We start from the raw sequence: 19,089 nt of genomic DNA, 5'->3' as shown, positions 1-19,089 counted from the left end.
GATGGCTGGCAAACAGCCCTCCACAGTGCAACAGAGACAGCCAGTCCCTACACCCTTTGCTGAGCAGCTGTTGGTGCTTGGAAGTCAAACATCTGTACAAACTCCGTGCTCGCAGAAAATGATTTGTACTGGTCCAATGGCTTCACTTTTCCCCTGTCTGGAGTTGCCTTCGTGGGGAAAGGGGACAGGGCACACATGTGGGCAGGCTGCAGGTCAGCATCTCCAGGGCTGCCAAGTCTTAGGTTCACTTGGGGCCGAGGCATTCCACAATCCCATTCCCCTTCATGCCATCAAAAAAGAAGAAGTTGTGAGGAGGGTCCCTTTGAGACAGGGCCTTAAAAGGCGACAGGGGCCAGTACTCCCGTGCCCTGCGTGAGCCGTGCTCGTCCCGAAAGGCTTTGGAGCCTTAGCTGACCCTCACACAGTCCCCGCGAGATGGATGGCAAGCTCGGAGGGGCTCAGTAAGCAGGAGCTCGCCGTGTAAGGGGGAGTTAGAGGACTAGAATGGAGCTGTGTGTGTGGCGGGGTGGGTGCGTGGATTTCTCTAATTCTGCAGTTGCAGGGGCGCTCAAGCAGAGAGGGGATGGCCTGGGGTGCCACCTGGGGGGGCACACACCACCCACAGCACACCCCCGGGGGGTTGCTGAGAGGTGCACGCCCGCCCGCCCACCGCTCCCACCTGGTGCTGGTGACAACAGGGGACCGCTGGGACCTTCCTCCTCGTGTGCTGCAATATCAGCGGTCACAGGGGACCCAGCCGGTGGGGGTCACGGGACGCACCCCTTCAGAAGACGCCTGGGCTCCAGGAGCAAGCAGGCCCTAGAGAAGGACCAGCAGGTGGCTTGAGCATGGTTAGGAGTGGGGGGGACAGGTGAGGGACACAATCTTTCCCCTACCCACGGTCCCTCCCGTCCCTTCCCTGAAACGACAGGACACCTGGCCGGGGCCAAGAGGTGATGTTTTTGTTTATTGTGCAGCAACTCTTACAGACATTAGCGTTCAATTAAAGGAAGAAAACAGACCGAATACATCACAACCCCCAAAACAGTACAGCGGGGGGGGGGGGGGGACGGGCCGGGGACTCGCAGAGGAGCTACATTCAGTGGGTGTGTGGCGCCAACATTCCAGGCTCACGTGTATATATATTTTATTTATATAATTTATATTTATATAGAGAGATCATTGAGTTTTGTGTATACAAAGAACGATATTGTTACAAATACAATACTCTACTTGTCCCAAGCTTTACAATAAGCTCTATTTCACCCTCTTTACAGAACAATAGTACAAGTTCATACTCTAGGGACTGTGCTGAATATGTACAAGAAATTTCCTTCCCACGTGGTCCTCACGCACTGCCTTGATGGAGGGGGTCGGGGGAGGGTGCCGGGAGTCAGGTCGTGTGCTCCAGTTGGCCCGAACCAGGGAAGGAGCAAATGGACACGAAACTCAAAACCAGCAAGCGGCCTTGGACGTGGGAGAGTAAACATATCTAAAAGGAGGTGGCCCTTGGTTGTAAACATTGGTAACAGCCACACCACTGGGCCGCGGGACCCGAGAAGGGCTCGTGGGTGGGTTTTCAGGGTGCGGATGGTGGGGGGTGTTGAGTGCGAACGGGGGGCGGGGGCCTTGGGGGCGGCAGGGGCGATGGGGGAGGTAGTAGGTTACTCTGGGACTCTCCGAGGCCGGTGTTGGTGGGCAATGTCCAGACGCAGGCCTGCGCGCAGAGGCTCGGAGGCCGGGGTCCCGTGGGGGGCGGGGGGGCGGGTGCTCCAAGCCCCGTGGGGACAGCTCAGGGGAGGGAGCGGACTCCAGGTCTTGGTCTCTGGGGGGCGGGCCTCCTCCTCTCGTGAACCCAAGGCTGATGGTGGCTCCCTGAAATGCTCCCAGGTGAGAAGGCAGAGACAGGATGCGCTCTGGAGCATCCCGGCTGGACCAGGACGGGTAGGCGCACCTGAGAATCTGTCCCCAAAGCTGAGTCACCAGCATGTCCCAGCCAAGCAGCAAGAGTGGCTTTTTGCCTGGGCCCCATTTGGGAAGGCTGCTCTGTACATGGTCTTCCCCGTTATCGGGGGTATTCAGATATTTACATATATAACTATATATATCGGGGTGTCAGAGGGAAGGAGGCCACCACGTCCCACGGGATTTTCCAAAACGGAGTTACTGACACTTAAGATCCTGCCTCCTTGGTTCACCAAAGGGGGGGGTCACTCCCTCCATCAGATGGGAGCAGGGCAACGAACAGACTCCACAGCCAGGCAAACCTGTAGGAGCTCCGGGCACACGCGCTGTCTGGGTGTGCGCAGCCGCGTTCATTCACAGAAGGTGCGCGGTGGGTAAACCACCTCACTGTGACGCTAAAGGATGCTGGTCTTCGGGGGTGGGGGGAGCTTACACACTGGCTTTTCCGGGACTTGTCAAACGTTCCAAAGTTTTTGTGCCACCTGTGCTCTCTCTCCCGTCCTTTGGGTGAAGATGCTTCATTGCAACGATGTTGGGGGACGGGGGGCTGCACAGGGACGTGCCAGCGGAGCTCCCGTCTGCTGGACCGTCGTGGACAGGCCTCCGTCCAGGCGCTGGGCAGGCGGCGTGAGCGGCCCCCCGACAGCAGACAGGCCTGCGCCCCCCTCCCATGATTTTCCAAGGCTCCTGATGCCGAAAATACACCAATAATGCTTTGTTCCCACTCTTTTACCCGTTCTTTTTGGCAGAGGAAGGACCGGGGCCTGACTCTTTAGTTCTTTATATTGTCAGACACCCTGTGGTTTGGTAACTGAGATCCAGAGGCCGTGATTCTGGCTGCTGCGGTGGGCTGGCCGTGGGGCTGAGCATCCTTGAAAAGAAAGTCCAGGGGTCCCGGACTGTCCACGCCCCCGCCGCCCCCGAGAGGACATTCGTTCGGGGAGCAGCAACCCCCGTCCCTTAGGGCTTGTTTGGAACATGCGGCTCTCCTGACTCTCAGCGGCAAACAGGAGGCACAGGGATCCCAGGGAGGTGGCCGCACGCACGGTGCTCGGGCGCGGCCTCCGCTTCCCGTCTTCCTACGCTCCCTTTCCTTCTCCCCGGAGTCCCTCCATTCCACACCTACAGACACACTAGCCAACATGTGCTCGCCGAATGCCTATTTCCACAGACACACAACATAAATATCCCCGGTGCAGAGAGCAGGGACTATATTAATATCACAAAATATATTAGTTTCTCTTGCCCCGTCTCTGCTGAGGTCATGAAACGAAACAAACCAAACCAACCCGTCCCCGCCCACACGAAAACAAAATGCTCTTTGGACCCAGGAGAAGTGAAAAGTGGCTCAGAATAATATCACGAAAACACCTGTGCTGAACCAAGACACAACCTGCGACATGAGGCACCTGATGGAAACACGTAAGGCGCCACCCAAGCCAGAGCTCGCCCAGACCCGCGAGGCAGCAAGATGACGTCTCCAGGACGCACTCGGGGATTCTTAGGCATAGTGTGAGGTCATTCCTGCCGGCTTAGTTTCGTGGCTTACTCTTCTGGCCTCTCAGATGTCACATCCTGCCTCAGTGACCCTGAGCAGAGAAGAAAGCTGGGCCTGCCTGGGGCCGGGAAGCCCTGACAGCACCTGCACCCTCTTCCTCAAAGGGGACCAGTCCGGCCTTCCCAGACTCCCAGCACGTATGCGGAGTGGGGGGCACGAGGGGAGGCCCCCTGCGCTCCCTGAGCCGCGGCTGCGGTGGTGCCCGCGGAGCCAGGCCTCAGCCCCCGAGGGGGGCATCTCTCTCGGGACGGGGCAGCCCCTGCAGGCCTCACCTGCCGGGGGAGGGCCTCACGGAGAGGCCATGTGGGGTTTCCAGGGGCTCTGTGTGCCTCACCGGTGGTGGGAGGAGGCGAGGGTGAGCTACACGCACAGGAGAGACCGTGTACGTACGTGTGCGGCGGGCAGGGAGGGAGGGAGGACCTGCCCCTGTTTATCTGATGGTGGGTAACCTGGGGGCGGCGGCCCGGGGAGGCCGCCCCGGGAGGCGCTGAGCTCTCTGCCGCGAGACGCTGCCCGGGCCCAGGCAGCTCCCCTTCGACCCATGGGGGAGAAGGCTCACGTTAAAAAACACAATCGTGTCGAAACTAAAACTAGCTATAGAAGAGGCAAAAGGTTGGCTCAGAAATTCTGGGCGGAGATGTGTGGCGCCCCAAGTCGGTGGGCAGGGTAACCCTTAAAGACGCAGCGGGTGTCACCTGCGGAGACACCACCTTCCCACATGGTGACCGAAGGAGCAGCGCCAGGACCAGGGTCGGCACCACTGAGGCAGCTCTGTCCCTGCCCCAAGGGGTGCTTCCTAAGAGGCCGGCTCCTCTTGGGAAGGGGGGGCTCCCTGGGAGCAGTGACGGCCCCCCTGGGGACCCCCGAGGGCCCTTCAGGATGGTCCTGGGCTGGGCAGATACCTAGTGGGGGTGGCTGCTGCCTATCCTCAGGGCACTGCGTAGGAAACTTCCCTGGCATTACAGGAAAAAAAAAAAAAAAAAGCAAACTGGAGAGAGAAAGAGCAAAGAGGTCTGTGGATTCTCTTTCTGTGTCGAACCGGTGCTGGGCGTGAGAGGGAAATGTCTCAGTGGGCACACAGATGCAGCACGAGAAACACACCACGAGTGAGGACAGTCCTCCATGCAAGCCGCCAGGCGGGTCGCGGCCTCAGATGTAAACGGGCTGCTCCTGGGCCGTCAGCAGTCTGTACATGGCAGCCGGCATCGTCTTCATGTGGATCTGAGGGCAGGAGGGCACGTCAGTGGGCCTGGGGCTGGGGTGGGGGGCGTGTGGGCGCTGAGCCCATGGCCCTGGGGGGGCACCGCTTCTAACCAACAGGGGGAGGCCCCCGGTTTGAAGACTTTCCCCACCGGCCACCACCAGGGACCTGACCCCGGTGGCCCCCAGGGACAGAGGAATCCACGGCTTCCTAAAATGTTTGGGGCGGCACAAGGTTTGCAGTGAAAACCAGAGGAGGCTGTTTTCCCAGTCGATGCAATATTCTTGCTCTCACCGGGGCGGGGTGTTTTTTTTTTTATTTATTTATTTATTTATTTATTTATTTATTTTTTATTTTTTAGGGAGCAAACCCTTTCAAACCTAAGGAGAATGACAGTGGGTTGTGACTGCTCCTGCCTCCTCCGCCCCCTGCAGCTCAGCGGCCCAGGCAGCGGCCCTGGACCAGCCGTCCCGACCGCAGGAGCCCCTGCTGTCCGGGGAGCTGCCCCTGGAGGCCCCTCTGTCGGTTCGATTCCATCTCAGACTGCGGCCTCCTCAGCACGTTAACTGGGAAAACGAGACGGAACTCTGGGCAGCCCCGGAGGGAAGCCGCGCCAAAGAACCCGAGTCCCAAGGAGAAGGAGAGCAAATGATGCCGAAGACACCCGCTCCTGTTTCCCGGAGCTGCCCTCGGACGCGGCTCCCACTGGGGTAAGCCTGGCGGTCCAGTGTTTGGGACCAGACGGGACGCTCCCTGGAAGGCCTGTGCGGGGCTGCCCGAGCACGAGGTGGGGACCCCCCCACCCCAGCCCCGGCCCCGCTCCTACCTCCCCCACGGCATTGGAGAGGATGTGGACGATCTTCTCGTGTGGGGTGGCCACCACGCTCTGCCCGTTGATTTCAATGATCCGATGTCCCACGCGGACGCCGCCTCTCTCGGCTATCCCCCCTCGCATGAGGCTGCAGATCTGTCAAAGCCAGAGGTCACGTCACCCCTCACGGCAGCAGCACACGGTGGGGAGAGGGGCGGGGACGGACCTGTCCTTTCTGGACGCCCCCTCCCCGCCTTCTCATCTCTAAGAAGCTGCCGTGGTGACTCTGGGGACTTGAATCTCTTGGTTTCTTTTCACAACAAATGGGGCTTCGTGGGCCCACAGGGCCTCGCACCCATCCTGTGCACTTTGCACGGGGTGCTGAGCTCATCCCCGGGTGTCATGGCACAGAGTTCTGACAGCTGTCACCCCGGCTGGGGCTCGGGAGAAAGAGCTGTTTGGGCCTGTCACCAGGCCGCCAGCAGTTTCAGACTCGCAGAATATTATTTCCCACATTCATCCGAGACTCAAACAGCCAACTCCATCGCCTTCGAAGCCTGCCTGCTTTTCCGGGTCACAGTGACACGGGCCAAAGTGGGGCCAGCTGGCCGGGACGCACTCCTTCCTACTTTCTCCATCCAGCAGCCCGTGTTCAAACTCACTCCTCACAGAAAGGACACTGTGGCTGGTGTCCGCTGTGGGACAGCCGGGCACTGTGCACGCGGAGGCTGTGGGCCGCTGGAAATGATCTCCCCAGGGGTGGAGGGCTCTGGGCTCAGCCTTGTAGGGCCTAGCCACCCCTTCCCCCCAAATATATTTTGAACTTACAAAGTTGACTTTTCCCTCCAGATCATGCACCTTTTCAGCCTGTGTTAGACAAGACCTGAGCGTCCTGTGACCATGCGCTGCCTGTTGTCAGAGTGTGTGGACTCTGCGGCCCTTTGGGTGCCCTGGGGTCACACTCCTCGGGTGCTTCCCACACTTCAGACAAAGCTGAGGGACCCGCTGCTGTTATACAACATCCCTTTGTTCACATCCGAACAACTTCTAAAATTATTTGAATATGAACAAAGTGAATAAGGAAAATCAGCAGATAAAAACAGACATGTGCCCCAAACTGTAAGGAGGAAGGCTGGCTCCCGTCCTAGGAGGCGGCCGAGGCCACTGAGATACAAGGGAACAGATGAAGGGGCTGCATGTTTCCACTCCAGCTGGGAGCCTCCAGGATGCCTCTATACCTTGAAACATACGTGAGATAACATTTGAACAACCTACAACTCTTAACGGACACTGATGGGGTAAAAAAATAGGGTTCTTCAGTCCAGAAAGATGAAGGAGACAGAGGGAAGGCACATGCAAAATCAAAAAGTCAAGGTCACAGACCTGAGACCCGGACTGTCATCAAAGCCCAGACTCACTGTGGTGGGTCCAGAACAAGGCAAACCAGGACAAAGAGGGAGTGGTCCTGAATATGGAATTTCTGTTTGGGACGAAGAAAAGGTTCTGGAAAGAAGAGCTAGTGGTGATGATGGTTCGCCAGTCTGTGAAGGTACTCGATGCCACCGAACTGCATGCCTAAGAATGGTTTAGATGGTAAGTTTAATGCTGTGCGTGTTTTACCACAATGAAGAAAAAGAGGAAATATGGTTTCAAGGCAGATATCCAAGGGATGAAAATTCTCTGTATCTCTAAAGTGCTATTTCAGGTTAAAAAGGCAAGGTAGAGACTCTTTGTGCATCAAAGCCCTGGGGCCGGGGCTGCCGCCTGGGCCGTGCCCTGGAATCATAGGGGAGCCCCCCACCCCTGTCCTCAGAGCTGCACAGCCCAGGGGGCAGACAGGTGGAGAGAGGATGGCAGCCCGCCCAGCCTGGGGCCAGAGGGGGACAAAGCCCTACCAGGAGCACATCCCAGACTACCTCAAGGTGGCAGCTGGGAGGGCCATGTGCACTGTCACCGAGACTCCGGGCCCAGGCTGCCTGAAGCACCTTCTCCTCTGGGGGACAGGCACGGAATTCTCCGCCCGGAGGGCATGTGTCCATGGGGGAAGCAGAGCCGGCCTTCACCACTCACCCCTCCCCTCGCTGGCGTCTTTCGGGGGCCTGCCTGGCTCTAACAAAGTTTAAGAACACACACGGGACTTCTAGAAGAACAGGTGGAGCCGTACTTACGATTCCATTCTGGACGCTGAAACCCAGCTGGTAGCGAAGGTCCGGTCTCCGGATCAGCACGGTGGTCACTGGAGGACACCTCACGATGTTCAGCTTCACCCGGGGCTGGTTCTTCAGGCCCTGAAACGGGAATGGAGCACGGTAGACACGGCCAGCAGCGGGGGGCAGCAGACATCAAAGCACAGAGGAGGAGCCCCCAGGAGTCTGCTGTGGGTGCGGGGGGGCTCGCGAAGCAGCCGATGCGGCCCGAGCAGGGACGGTCCACTGCTGACTCTACCTCCCAGGCTCCAGGGAGGTCGTTCACCCCTCACACCTGTGGCTGGTGTGTGCTGAGAGCGGGTCAGCACTGGTCAGCCAGTGGGGGAGCTGCGGCATGATGACCAGCCGGCCACCTCCATGTCGCGCCCCACCGTCACCGTCCGTCAGAACCCATCCTGGAGATGAAACCAGCCGAACCGCCTGTCACTGAGCACCGACCCTTGCCCCCCACAGGAGCCGCCTCCCTCAAATCTCCTTGGCAAACTGCGATGGTAACTATGCCCATTTTACAAAAGGCAAAACTGAGGCTCAGAGATACTAAGCAACTCACCCCTGTGTTCACCGGCAGTGGGGTCCAACCCCACATCTGTTCTGTTTCCAAATCCAACACGTTTCCAAATCCAATCCAATTCGCCTGCACCACCATCCCCCAGACAGACGACGGGAGGGTGTGTGTCATTCTTGATGACGAGGGTTTGCTCAACCAAGAAGCCAGGGTGAGGATCAGAAGGATGAATCTGTGCCACGGAATCTGGGACTCCGGCCTGGCACCGGGGCCCTGGTTTCGGCTGACTTTCCCGCCCGCCGGGAGTCCAGGCCTCCTGCCCTCTGACTTCCCCACTGCCTTGGACGGACGCACGGCACTGTCCTCTCCATGTGCGAGCTCTGGCGGGGCCTGGTTTAACTTCCCACCTGTGGCACCTCTGCCCCTCTCCTGGGTGCTCGGAGCTGCTCTGGGTTCCGCACGACTGAGCCTCTGGGGGCCGCACTTTGGCTGACGAGGACTTGGTGGGCACGCACCTGCTGGCAGCCTCGCCCGCCGCCCTCTCTGGTCTCTGCAACGTCTCCAGGAAACTTCTCTGGTTCATGAGTGACGATGTCACAGCGGAGCAGCTCTCCCCAGGCAGAGTCCACTGTCTGCACCCACCGTGCGGCCACGGGGCTCGGTGCAGGGACCCTGCTGCTCACAGGGCCTGCGCTCAAGCTGCGTGTCTGCCTCGGCAGTAGGGGGTCCTCGACGCTCTGCCCCAGCCTCCGTCCACCGCAGGCTCCTTGGGGCCCCAACAAGCGGAGGGTGACACCCTGGGGTCCCTTCCAGTTCTAGTTTTGACTTTACTACTTCCTATGCTTTTCCCGTCCTTAGCGTATTTGCCGACAATACCACCTCTTCACTTTTATGCTTAAAATTCACCCCTTTCTACAATGAAAAACAGGCTTCTTTTGGGGGGTGGCACTCAGATATTAATGCACACACGTCTGACCCCTGAACAATGCAGGGGTCAGGGCGCCAACCCCCGGGTGTAGTGGAAAATTCACATATCTAGATGTATCTGGTAACAGCCCACTGCGATCGGAAGCCTCACTGATAGCATTAACGGTTAGCATAGATTTTGTGTATGGATTCTATACTGGGTTCTTACAGGAAAGTCAGCAAGAGGGAACAAAAGGTTGCTAGGAAAATCACAGGGAAGAGAAGAAATGTGTATGGTTCTGTGCTTTCTTCAAAAACACCTGTGAAAGGGCCCCTGGGCAGCTCAGTGGTTGAGCATCTGCCTTGGGCTCAGGGCTTGATCCCAGGGTCCTGAAATCGAGTCCTGCGTGGGGCTCCCCACAGGGAGCCTGCTTCTCCCTCTGCCTGTATCTCTGCCTCTCTCTCTGTCTCTCTCTCTGTGTCGCTCATGAATAAATAAAATCTCTTTTTTTTTTAAGATAAGAAAACCCCACCTGTGATAAATGAGCCCATGCTACTCATATTTCTTTCTCCCTTGAGGGGCTCCTCCTTCTCAGGCACTGGATTCGTGAGTACTGGCCACTCACAATGTGCCAAGGTGTGTGTCAGGTGCTGGGGAGGGGGCTGCAGGCACACTCGGGGCAACCCCAACCTCCATCCCTCCATGGTCACCCGGAGGCAAACAAGAGGGAAGTATGCCCAAGAAACAAGCAAGCCTCAGACAGAGCCACCAGCGAATGTTTACACCTATTAACCACTGGGGTCAGGTAGGTACATTTGTGAGTTATGGGGAAGCCTTCAGAGCACCCTGAAAAGCCAGAGAACGACTCTGTTTTCTCAACTACCTAAAAAAAGTTCACATGGCTCTGGCGGGTTCCTTTTTGAGTGCATGTGTGTGTGTGTGTGTGTGTGTGTGTGTGTATTGATTTAAGAGGCCTGATTTGTCCCTCAGTGAAGGAATGTCTGGATTGGGGAAATGTGCTGCAGGATGAGGCTTAAAGACATGGCCATTTGGAAGAGCCCGACCGTGCACTTGCTCTGCCCTTCCTCATCAGCGCTTCGAGCTGGGTCCCATTATGCTGGATTTCTGAGCTGCCATTTTATAGGAGATGACAATTAAGTAAGCGGTCATTCTGTCCCCAGGACAGCAGCAGAATGGTGTAGCAAATTAAGAAATACAGAGGGAGGGGAGGGGAGGGAAGCCGGGAGAAGCCAGAATGGTCTCTATAGTAACAGGGAAGCCAGACCGTGATGATCCTGTGGAAGGAAGGGGAAGCAGTGCTCTAGTTTAGAAAAGAAAAAAGAAATCAGAAGGGCAGGACCATGGAGGCAATGAGCAGGCCAACTGCTCACATGCTTTGCCTACCAGTACTTGTGCCTGAGGAATTATGACAAGAGAAATAAGCTCTAGGAAAGAAAGCAATTAAAATGATTCAGTACCTGTAACTATTCTAGAAATGTATTCTATTTACACAGTTTACGCCCTCATTTTTCAAGGCGCATTGGAAGATTGGTGACATCATCACCTGGGAGCTTGTGGACAAAGACTCCCACAGAGGACCTGTGGCATCTGCAGGTCAATGGCCCCAGGAGGTGTTTGTTTTTTCTTTTCTTCTTCTTCTTCTTCTTTTTTTTTTTTAAAGACAGAATGAGAGCATGAGCGGGGAGGAACAGAGGGAGACTCCCCATGAGCAGGGAGCCAGATGTGGGGCTTGATCCCAGGACCCCAGGATTATGACCTGAGCCAAAGGCAAACGCTTCACCGACTGAGCCACCCAGGCACCCATCCCCAGGTATTTCAAATCAAAGTTTTTGAAGCAGCGATTTATCAGGATGAGAGGTGTTTGCTAAATTCATTGCAAGGGGCACCGGCACAGCGCTGAAATATGTGATGCTACCCAGAAGCCCCGAGGATGCCCAGCACATTCCCTGGCACTGGCCCAGAGGTGGGGCGGTGTGAATATCTGCTGAGGGTGGGGCGGGGGGCAGGAGGCAAAAGAGAGGTATGTTGTCCAGGGAATTTTAAAACGATATTACAACCCACTGAGAGTCTTCACCTGGTGCTGGCAATTCTGGCTGAAATCTGTGGTCAAATTCTCCCAGCCAGGGAGGGCCAGTCACATGGCTCCCAGGGCACCTCGGACGCTGGGCTGTGTCCTAGCGGGGGCTGCCGGCTCCGTCCTCTGCTGAGGGCGGCCACGGAGGCCGTTGTTCTTGCTCTCCATCTTCAGCAGTCATATCTCTTTCATCACCACATGGCCTTTTAATTCTCTGATTCCACATAGACTCCATTTAGAGACATCAAAGATCAGTTTCTGGCACAAACAAATTTGTTTCTCCTTAAGAAATTGCTTAGATGGTGCTCTGCTCACAGAGCAAGCTGTGTGTCCACCCTGATGCATGGTCCAACAGAGAGAAGATGAGTCCCCGAGTGGCCCTGGGCCTGGCACTGCCAATGTGCTCTCAGCCTCCCACATCTGGTCCGCCTCCTTGGACCTGGATGCGCTTGTCTTCTGGAGAAACCCAAGCAGGTCATCTGCACCCCTGGGGTCTCTGATGGCTCATCTGTAAACCAGGGGCCCATGAGGGATGGGGCTGACTGTTGTGAGAGGGGAGGGAGGTGACTGAGGTGGCCTACAGCTGCCTAGCAGGTGCATGTTGAGCATGGGCATGAGGCCTCTGGAAGCCTTTTTGGGCTCCTCTTCTCCAAACCTTTCTGGCCCGAGATCTGCTCCCTACATGACCTCACTGACCTCCTGCTCTCGGCTCTCTGGATGGATCTCTCTCCCCCACCTTTGAACTTCCATGCTCCCAAGGTCACCTTTCTCAGCCTCAGCACTTGGGATGGTTCTCTGCTGTGGGGCTGGGCTGCTCCCTGCAGGATGTCTGGCAGCCTCCTCCCATGAGATGCTGGAGCACCCCTCCTCTCTGGCTGTCTCCACCTAAACCATCTCCAGACGTTGCCAAGCATCTCCTGGGGAAGGGGGTGCGAGATCCCTCGGCTGAGCAGCATGGCCTCAGGGGCTGACCACATACCTGAGTGGCATCAGGGTGGCCGAGTGACCTGGCTCCGCTGACAGCTGTGTGACCTTGAACCATCACATCACCTTTCAGTGCCTCAGTTTCATTACTTGTACAGCAGACACAACAATAGTACCTCCCCTCAAAAGGCTGCCAGGAGCAAACATGCACATTCTCAGAATGGTGCCAGGGGTACGGCACTCAGCAGCTGTGAGCTGCCCTTCTAAGCGTCCCGTCTCCCCAGAGGGATCAGGCTCCTCCTGAGTGCAGACTGTATGTAACGTGTGTCTGGTCCCCACAGCCCCTCAGGGATTCTTTCGCACACACAGCATTTCATAAGTGACCTGCTCACTAGAATGGATGGGCATCTGGGAACCCTGGCCAATGTGAGCACATGGCCAAATGAGGATGGGATGGTCCTGTGTCCCCAGTCTCAGCCCCCAACCCCCGGCCTCTCAGCATTATCACCAGATCAGCCTTCCCTGGCTGGGCTCCGAGCTGTCTCTGGCGCCTGCAAAGCCAGTGCACTGCCCATCAGTTCGGAAGATGAGTCCCTGTGTGGTCCTGGGCCTGGCACAGAAGGCCACCTTCCTCTGTTTTATCTGTTCACCTATGTCTTACTTCTCTTTCCAAGCCCACCTTAAAAATCAGGTAAAATTCTCCTCCATGCTTGTAGCACTTCACCTCTATGTTGCCTCTGAGGGTTCACTGAACCCTTTTATCTTATTTTTTAAAAAAATTTTATTTATTTGAGAGAGAGAGACTGAGTGAGCATGAGCAGGGGGAGGGGCAGAGGGAGAAGCAGACTCCCCACTGAGCAGGGAGCCCAATGCGGGGCTCGATCCCAGGACCTTGGGATCATGACCTGAGCTGATGGCAGATGCTTCACCCACTGAGCCACCCAGGCCCCAACATGGAACCCCTTTAATTATGAATCATCTTCCTGACATTCTGGCTTCACCATAGTTCAGCTCAGCCTAACAGAGGCCCAACACATGCCTGAATGAATATGAATGTTCAAAGTGGATTCTTCAATCTTTTTTTTTAAGTAACCTCTATACCTGATGTGGGGTTTGAACTCACAACCCCAAGATCAGGAGTCACAACTGACTCTCCCAACTGAGCCTCTAGGTTCTTTAATCTTTAATGTCTATTAAGAAAGGGTAGAAATTATTTCAGTGTAAGATGTAACAAGAAGAAATTAAGTGAAGCCAAAGAGGACTGTTTTTTCTCTGGGTAAGATAATCTTTTGAGGAATCAGAATGTATCTGTTTCATTAAAAACGAAGAGGCACCCAGCCCTGCATCCTCCACACTCACTTTGACTACCCCCCACCCCTTGAACTGCTCAGCCACGGATGTCAGCTTTTGTGACTTTCCTGAGTTTGGGATAACTATTATATGAATCCATTCATTCCCTGTGCTCCCTACACACACACACACCACACACACACACACACACACACACACACACACACACACAGCTACGTTCTAGCTCATAGGCCTCCAGGAAACCCCAGGGGATGAAAGTGAGTCATGGAACCTGTTTTCCTGTGGGGTCATGGTGCGTGGCACGGAGCTGGGGTCGACAGATCCTGTGGTGAAGGAGCAATGCTCCTACTGGCCATGCAGTCAGCAAGTCCCAATGTGCTCGACAAACTACACACGGGTGCTTTGTTTCTAAGAAGAAAATCTAATTTCTTCCTCACAGATATTCACATTTTAGTCTCACGTGAGGAGCTATTCTCAGCCTTACACAAGAATGTCCATTCAGGTGGAACGAGAATTAATTATGCTCAGGTGTGAGAGGAAGCATGCAGCCTGTACCAGAAGATTCCCCCTTTCGCACGGCACCCGGCACGTGTGGACTGCATTACGCACGTTCTGGGGAGGACGTGCTCCCTTGGATCACAGCCACGGATGCTGCCAAGGAAACCGTGCTCTCAGACTGGAAGCATTTCCACTATTTGTGTAACAGGAGTGGCCAAGCACCTCGAGTACATCTAGCTGACTGTAGGTGACTGTCTGGATTACTGAGCGGCAGGAAATTTGATTGAGGCAGAGTCTAGGCTTAGGAAGAGTGCTGCGATTGATTAGTGATGCCTACAAAAGGCGCAGTATAGAGAGTGGTGGTATGTGCGCCAAATATACTACTGTCTGTGATCTAGAGATGATATCCGGGAGGAGTCTGTCTTAGTAACTTGGGGGTTCAGAGCCTGAGTGCAAGCCCATGCCTTTTGTATCCATGTCCTCCTCAGCCCGACACCTGGTGCATGTTCCTAATTTGAATGACTGAAAAGCAGTCACGTGTCAGTCACGGATTCATCCATCTAGGTCAACACCATTAGTCACCTTTTCCCACTTTGCAGGTACCTTAATGATGCTCTGGCAGGTGGACAGAGGCAAGCCCACCAGGCTGGTGCCGTTTATGGACATGATCTGGTCCCCGATATTCAGCTTCCCTGATTTCTCAGCAGGGCCCCCATGCATCATGTTGGCTATGATCACGGTTGGCAGGATGGAACCCCAGCCAGACTCCACGATCACCACGCCTAGGATCTCTCCTTTCTGCTTCTCTATAAATACCTGAAAGGAAAAGACAAAGCCAAAAACCCGAATCAGCATCCTCCCAGGGTACACAAATCGAAGCTTTCCCCCACGTCCTGTCCCACCTAAAGAAGAAAGGCATTGCCTTGATGGCTCTGACCCAGACCAGTGCTGTCTTCTCTCGATTCCATGGCATTTGGTAAGAAATGATGTAACAATAGGTTTCTTATAATTCTTGTTTCACATAAGCAGTCATGCCTTGGCTGTATGAACACAAAGGGCGCGGGGTGCCTTTTTGTATAGTCCCCGGGGAGCAGGGAGAGAGGCTGAGTGGGTGGGGACTTCGCGGGTGTGTTAAGGTTTCTGGAAATAGCTTTTGGATTCTATGCACAGGCTGCCCTACTGCACAGCGCTTCACAAATTCTCTCCAACATTTAAGATTCTGGAGTTAAAAATAAACAAATAGATGTTACAGAAACATTTCTTTGCAGGGAGTAAGCTGAAGAAAAATGAAAAAAAAAAAAAAAAAAGAAAAAAAGGATGTTAGGGTTAGTGCAACCAAAAAGGTTGGAAGTGCAAGTAGCAAGACCACGTTCTAGATGGGCTTACTTCTGTGTGGCTTCCTCGGCAGGGCAGAGAAGACAGGAGTCAGTTTTGGCTACTGGCAGCGTGGGAAGGTTTGCAGGGACACCACCAAGGGGCAGGACACCTTTTGAAAGCCTCTGACAAAGAGTGTGTATATGTATTTATTTATTCATATTCACCAATACACGTACACTCAAACACACACCGTGGTGGCGGCTGCTGGGGCCTGACACGGCCCCTCACAGGCTGGTGGCCCTTCTCTCACAGCCAGCCACTCCGCGGGGGAGCTGCCCAGTGGGAGACACTCCCATTATGGGTGGTGGAATTATGTTCCCCTTGAAATTCATACGTTGGAGGCCAAACTCCCAGGACCTCAGGATGGGACCTTGTTTGGATACAGAGTCTTTACAGAGGCAGTGAAAGTAAAGTGAGGTCATTATGGTGGGCCACCACTCAGGTGGCGGGTGTCCTCACAGGAAGGGGGGGGGTTTGGCTGCAGACACATGCACAGAGGGAAGCCCATGTGAAGACACAGGGAGAAGGCCGTTCTCTCCCAGCCAGGGTAAGGGCCTGGAATACACCCTTCCCCCCACAGCCCTCCGAAGGAACCGACCCCCCAGTCTGCAGGACTGTGCTAAGGCAGCCCGAGCACACTGCCCCTGCCCCGTGTAGGTGGTGTCCATGACTGCCTGGCATGGGTTCGAAGGCCTACCGACTCCTCTGCCCAACAGAGGACATTCGTGAGCCAAGAGATCACTTTCTCCTAAAGGTCCTTTTGTCTACTGGATAAAACCCAAGCCCCTCGGCTAGACTTCCAAGCCCCTGGTTCTGACCTGAGCCCTGTGTTGGCCTCTCTGCACCCTCTCCCGCATCCCCAGTGCTCCACTGTGCATGGCTCCCCAGACAGTTCCTGAGCTTTCTGACCTTCAACGCTTCTGTTACTTTGGCCCAGCCCTCTCGAATCCTTCCTGCTTTCTGAAGACTACCTGGACCCCCAGACCACCTTAGATGGCTGCGTTCTCCTCCAAAGTTCTGTCTGAAGCCACAGGGCCACCCCAGGAGCAGCGCAGCACCTGTCACCCGAGCCCTGACACCTGCTCCACTCTGTTCTAACAGCTGTCTCTGACTCGTGCTCATGCCTGGCACTGTCACTTAACTTTTCTGTGCCCTTTCCTAGATAGTGGGCTTGGAAAGGGCGGGCTTTAGGTCCTGTTCACCTCTGGAAGCCACCCCAAACTTAGCTCACGGCTGCTGGGAGCAGAGGATGTTCCATCCTGGGGACGGCCCTCCACAGTGGTGTTTAATGACAGGCCCTTAGGAGAGGGGAGCCAGAGATGAGCCTGAGACCTCACCCAAGTCCTGCCACCTCCCCCCGTTCCCTAGCTGTTCCACCTTCCTTCCATGGTGGGGCTCCCCCGGGGCCTCTGCTCGGCTAACTGAGCTTGAGGTACATACATCTTTGCAGTTCTCCGACTTAGAGAAGTGGATCAGGTCATCGTTGTACATGTCCTGGGTGTTGAGCAGGTCACTATATTCCTTTTGGCTGAGATCTTCAGGATTGATCCCGTTGGCCCTGAGGAATTCCTGGTAGGCCACGCTGAATGCCTGCCCAATGGACTGTGCGATCAGCTGGGCCTGGACAGGAGTCGAAGAGGGAAGACAGAGGTCAATTGGGCGGCCCCGCTGGTGTGCTGCCTGGGTCTCGGCAGGACTGGGAGCCCCAGGAGTTAGCTAGGCCAGTGGGTCTAATCCCTGCCAGAGGCTGCTCTCAGAATTACTAAGGACATGTTATATTATGACAATAAGCACAAGGCAGCACTGGCATTCAGCGGAGTCAGAGACGCCCGTACACATGAGCACCCAGAGCAAACCATCAGAGTCCAGGACTCAACTTCAATTTATATAAAACACGAAGGCATTCATTGCATGGCTCTACTTCACATGGAACATTTCTAGAGTATAGCTTCTGTGTCAAGTGAGAGAAAATAATGATTTGCTTTGTCCAGCACTTTACCAGAAGTAAGCTTCATGACTTTGGAAAATGATTACCATCAATGCTGTTCATGGTGTCTGGGTGGCCAGTAAATCACATCACCATCAACCTACACATTTGCTGCACAGAGAGGCATACTGCATGAGTGTGTGGTCTACATATCTATTTTCTTTTCCTTTAAAAAAGATTTTTATTTATTCATGAAAGACACACAGAGAGAGGCAGAGACACAGGCAGAGGGAGAAGCAGGCACCTTGTGGGTAGCCTGATGTGGGACTTGATCCCAGGACCCCAGGATCACGACCTGAGCCAAAGGCAGACGCTCAACCACTGAGCCACCCAGGTGTCCCTACTTATCTATTTTCTTACTGAGTCCTCAGTTCAAAATGTCAAATACAAGTGTTAATAATATTCAGGTAAATACTATGTTCTCACAACCAAACCTGTTCCTCGAGTCTGTATAAGCACCTGACAGCTCCACTATTCCTTCCAGAATGGCCGGGCCCAAGCATTTACATCCTGTAGTAAGTACAACTTTATTTTAGCTTTCTTTCCTTTTACTTCTCTTCTGTGTTACATTTATGGCCATACATTAGCTTGTGAACAATTTTTGAAAAGGGGAGACTATATAATCTCCGAATTTTATTTCAGAGCAGTAACGGAGCATCATGAAACATCTGTTGTATAAAGTGGGCTTTGGGGCTTCCTTGAGAACCCTGATTGGGTCCAGCCCCACATTTTCCAGGTGAGGAGACTGAGCCCCAGAGACATAAAGGTACCTGCTTGAGGTCACACAGCTCACAGCGAGGCACACTGGTGGTTCTGTGGTTCTTTCTCCAGCACTGGGCTTTGCTAGCCTCTCCCTGCACTAACTCATCCACACTATGGGCGTGGCCAACCAGCAGCCACCTGGTACTTCTCACATGCCTGTCCTGTATTAAACACTATCCGAGGATGGTCACAGAGATCCCGACATCAAGCCTATGGCTGATGCAAGCCAGACAGTGCCACTGGCCCTCTTCCTAGGCTCCTGAGGCCATGTTTCAGAATTTAGAAATTTTTAGGATTTTAGAAAGGTAAAAGATGCATATATCATATATTGTCTAAAAAAACAAAACAAAACATTAGAACCTGGGGAAGTGTCCTATAGACAAACTAATATTCCTGCAAAAAAATGTGTAAGATTCATGGTAAGCTGGACAGATTCTGTAAATTGTCTCAAGGCAGTTCTGGGCAGGTTTATCAGCCAACTGACCACAAAATCCCCTTTGCTTTTCAAAGTTTTTTCTTTTCTTTTTTTTTTTTTTATTTGAGAGAGAGAGAGAGAGAGAGAGAGCAAGCATGAGCCAGGAGGGGCAGAGGGACAGGGAGAGAGAGACTCTCAAGCAGACTTCATGCTGAGCATAGAGTCCAGTGTGGGGCTTGATCCCACAATCTTGAGATCATGATCTGAGCCAAAATCAAGAGTCGGCTACTTAGCCAATTGTGCCACTGGGGGCCCCTCCCAGAGCTCTTTAGACTTTGGAATTCTAGGTCTGTTTTATGGTCCCCATTGCACAGACAGGAACAGCAGGTGACAGTGAAGGTGTTCACTCCCTGGGAAGGGGGTGACTCCGGGCGCTGAATCCTGGCCGACTGATTCCAGAGCCCACCCCTGCACCATGTGGGATTGCCTCTCCGCAGGAAAACAATAAAAGCCTCCAGAGCCATGTTTTACACACACACACACACACACACACGCACGCACAATGC

At 54.5% G+C, this 19,089-nt stretch overlaps 1 protein-coding gene across 8 annotated transcripts in view; it reads right to left on the bottom strand.

Annotated features, from left to right (window-relative positions):
* Positions 1 to 947: 947 nt before the first annotated feature.
* The window catches only part of APBA1 (amyloid beta precursor protein binding family A member 1), a 196,890-nt gene continuing 178,748 nt past the window's right edge, over positions 948 to 19,089 (bottom strand). For 7 of the 8 annotated variants that reach the window (XM_072838657.1, XM_072838631.1, XM_072838640.1 and 4 more), the window contains 5 exons: positions 16,800 to 16,979; positions 14,586 to 14,798; positions 7,704 to 7,823; positions 5,551 to 5,691; positions 948 to 4,744 (listed from right to left, as the gene is read on the bottom strand). In XM_072838657.1, the coding sequence (XP_072694758.1) occupies positions 4,673 to 4,744; positions 5,551 to 5,691; positions 7,704 to 7,823; positions 14,586 to 14,798; positions 16,800 to 16,979 (726 nt within the window). In that variant the 3' untranslated portion in view covers positions 948 to 4,672. Of the gene's footprint in view, positions 4,745 to 5,108; positions 5,291 to 5,550; positions 5,692 to 7,703; positions 7,824 to 14,585; positions 14,799 to 16,799; positions 16,980 to 19,089 lie in introns of those variants that run through there. The other variant, XM_072838664.1, reaches the window with a different exon arrangement.

This window comes from Canis lupus, chromosome 1 (assembly GCF_048164855.1).
Source record: "Canis lupus baileyi chromosome 1, mCanLup2.hap1, whole genome shotgun sequence".
NCBI classification, from domain to species: domain Eukaryota; kingdom Metazoa; phylum Chordata; class Mammalia; order Carnivora; family Canidae; genus Canis; species Canis lupus.
This window is presented reverse-complemented; position numbering and strand designations above follow the sequence as displayed.